Below are 2,902 nucleotides of genomic sequence, written 5' to 3' on the forward strand. Positions count from 1 at the left end.
AAGAGAGAGAGAGAGAGAGATGGAACTGGGAGGGAAACCCGTTTGAGAGTTGAAAGGAAACAATTAAAGAATAGATAAGGTCAAATTTCATTGAATACTTGTGTGAAATTTTTAAGAATAAAAAATATGGTTAGAAGACATATGAGTATTCCCAGTAAGTACTTCCAGAATTACTATATGTGATTTTTTAACCATATTTTCTCTGTTTTAACTGTCTTGGTGTAGGCTTCTGGCTTCTTTATAGCCAAAAATTTAGATGAAAAAAATTCCTTGGGAATTGAGGGTCAGTATTATTATAATATTTACTTTGTAAATACCTGCAATTTTTTTCTATTTTTGGAAGTGACTGTCTCACCCTCCTAAGCAGAAGAAAATAGATTAAATATTAATGTATATAGACAGAGTGTAGAAAGGAAGTTTTTCCACTGAGATTAGTGAAAATACACTTTACATTCACAAGGCAAACACTTAAGAGATCTTTCTATATCTCAGTAGCTGTTTGAACACTCTCTTCATTGCCGTCTTCATTTCTTGATTCCTGAATGTATAGATCACAGGATTCAGAAAAGGAGTGATGACTGCATCAAATATGGCCAAAAATTTATCCAGGTGTATGGAGGGAGAAGGCCATGTATAGACAAATATCAAAGGACCAAAGAATAAGACCACTACTGAGATATGAGCTGAAAGTGTAGACAGGGCTTTAGAGAAACCACCTGAAGAGTGTTTTTGTACAGAGATTATGATGAAAATATATGAAATTATCAATATGAAGAAGGATCCCACAGAGATGAATCCACTGTTCGCTGTGACCATGAATTCTAGTTTATGAGTATCTATGCAAGCAAGCTTGATGAACCGGGGAAGGTCACAGTAGAAGCTGTCCAACACATTTGGTCCACAAAAAGGTAAGTTTATGACAAAAGCAAGCTGAACCAGAGAGTGTATAAGGCCAACTAACCAAGCAATAACTACAAAGAAGAGACACATTCTTGGGCTCAAAATGGTCAGATAATGGAGAGGTTTACATATGGCTACATATCTATCAAAAGCCATAGCTATGAGTAAAACCATCTCCACACCACCAATAACATGGATGGAGAAGATCTGAATAACACAACCTCTAAAAGATATGACTTTGTCCTTTCTGAACAGATCATAAATCATCTTGGGTGAGGTAACAGAAGAAACACCTAAGTCAATGAAGGACAGGTTAGCCAACAGAAAGTACATTGGAGTGTGTAAGTGAGGGTCTGAAGCCACAGTAAAAATGATGAGTGAGTTTCCCATCATGCTTGCCACATAAAACACAGAGGAGAACACAAAGAGAAGAATCTGGATGTCCCAGGAGTTAGTGAGTCCAAGGAATACAAACTCTGATACCACAGAGAGGTTTGCTCCTCCCATTAACATGTATGTCAGTACTACCTGGAGAAGAAAACAGAAAAAATATAAATTATATTAATATAATATACTAATAGCCTATGTTAATAAAATATATAAAAAAGAAATGTGAAATTCTGTTTACAATCTAACATTAAAACCAAATTATAGACAGATACATGAAAAATGAACACCACTTAATATTGAGGAATGAACTTTAAAATAAAAGTATTACTTTATACCTGTTAAAGACTCTTTATCCAAAGCTCAGAGTAAATGTGAAAAAATAGATCTATCTTTAAGTTGTTGATATGCATATAAACTAAGGCACCATTACAAAAAAAATTGTATGAGTCATCCTTAAAATTTCAAAATATGGTAGTTTTGAAATAACATGCTCACCTATTAGGCATTGACCATGATTTTGGAATGGAAAGGAAAGGAGGGAGGGAAAGAGGAACAGAGGGAGGGAGAGAAGGGTGGGAGGGAAGGAGGGAGGAAGGAAAGGAGAAAAGAAGGGAGGATTTTATTAAAGCTACCATGTGATTAAGCAATACTCAATTTTGCACAACTCATGCAACCTGAGGAATTTACACCATCATATGTAAATAATTTCTTCCCATTTTCCTTGCAACATCACTTACAATAATCAATACAGAAATATCTAAATTCTCTTTGACAGTTGAGTGAATAGTATACAAACAGGGATTAACATATAGGCACAATGGAATATTCTTTGGGTTTTTTTTTTCAAATCTACTTTTATTTATTTACTCTCCGCTAGTTTAAATCCGGGATGGGTACAGCATCACACGGATTCTGTGACCAATGACCTTTGCAGGAAGGTTGCTTCGGAATTTGGCTCTAACCATACCACTGTTTCCGTGGGCCCGAGTTACTTTTCCCCAGATCACTCTGGTTTTGTTTGGTTTGCCTCCAGGAGTCACTGTATTGTTTTTTGCTTTATACACATAAGCACATCTCTTGCCTAAGTAGAACTCCGTCTCATCTCTAGCATACACGCCTTCAATTTTAAAAAGAGCTGTGTGTTCTCTCTGGTTCCGGAGACCTTGCTTGTAGCCGGCAAAAATGGCCTTGCACCACAGCCTTCCAGACATACTTGCTGTTAGAAGTCCTGTTCCCAGCAGGCCTCCACAGGCGCCAAGATGGCAGAAAGAGCTCTTTGGTTTTTTTAAAAGAAGGGAATTCTGTTTTGTAAAAATCTGCCTGTTCCTAGGAGTCATTGATACACATAAAATTAAAGAGACACAAAAGTCAATACTGACATTCTCACAATACATAGAATCCAAAGATGGCATGATCAGAAAAGCAGTGAAAGAAGTGGATGCTCACAGTCAGCTATTGGATGGAACACAGGGCCCCCAATGGAGGAGCTAGAGAAAGTACCCAAAGAGCTGAGGGGGGCTGCAACCCTGTAGGTGGAACAACAATATGAACTAACCAGTACCCCCTGAGCTCATGTCTCTAGCTGCATATGTAGCAGAAGATGGCCTAATCG

At 37.4% G+C, this 2,902-nt stretch overlaps 1 protein-coding gene and 1 pseudogene across 2 annotated transcripts; both read right to left on the bottom strand.

Moving 5' to 3' along the window:
- Positions 1-238: 238 nt before the first annotated feature.
- On the bottom strand, positions 239-1,413 carry LOC110318688 (olfactory receptor 4F3/4F16/4F29-like). 2 transcript variants are annotated; one of them, XM_021193894.1, is made up of 2 exons: positions 506-1,407; positions 239-269 (listed from the first exon to the last, which is right to left on the bottom strand). In XM_021193894.1, exons 1-2 carry the CDS (start codon positions 1,405-1,407, stop codon positions 239-241), a joined length of 933 nt encoding a protein of 310 aa, XP_021049553.1. The 2 variants fall into 2 exon arrangements, with proteins under 2 accessions (XP_021049553.1, XP_021049552.1); XM_021193893.1 differs by lacking the exon at positions 239-269 and having other exon boundaries at positions 469-1,413.
- A 755-nt stretch (positions 1,414-2,168) lies between these two features.
- Positions 2,169-2,544, bottom strand: LOC110317528 (annotated as a pseudogene).
- Positions 2,545-2,902: the final 358 nt, after the last annotated feature.

This window comes from Mus pahari, chromosome 3 (assembly GCF_900095145.1).
Source record: "Mus pahari chromosome 3, PAHARI_EIJ_v1.1, whole genome shotgun sequence".
In the NCBI taxonomy this organism is placed as follows: domain Eukaryota; kingdom Metazoa; phylum Chordata; class Mammalia; order Rodentia; family Muridae; genus Mus; species Mus pahari.

What these genes read in the sequence shown, in the direction of transcription:
- LOC110318688 (XM_021193893.1), bottom strand. Translation starts at nt 1,413, where the DNA reads ATGTTAATGGGAGGAGCAAACCTCTCTGTGGTATCAGAGTTTGTATTC.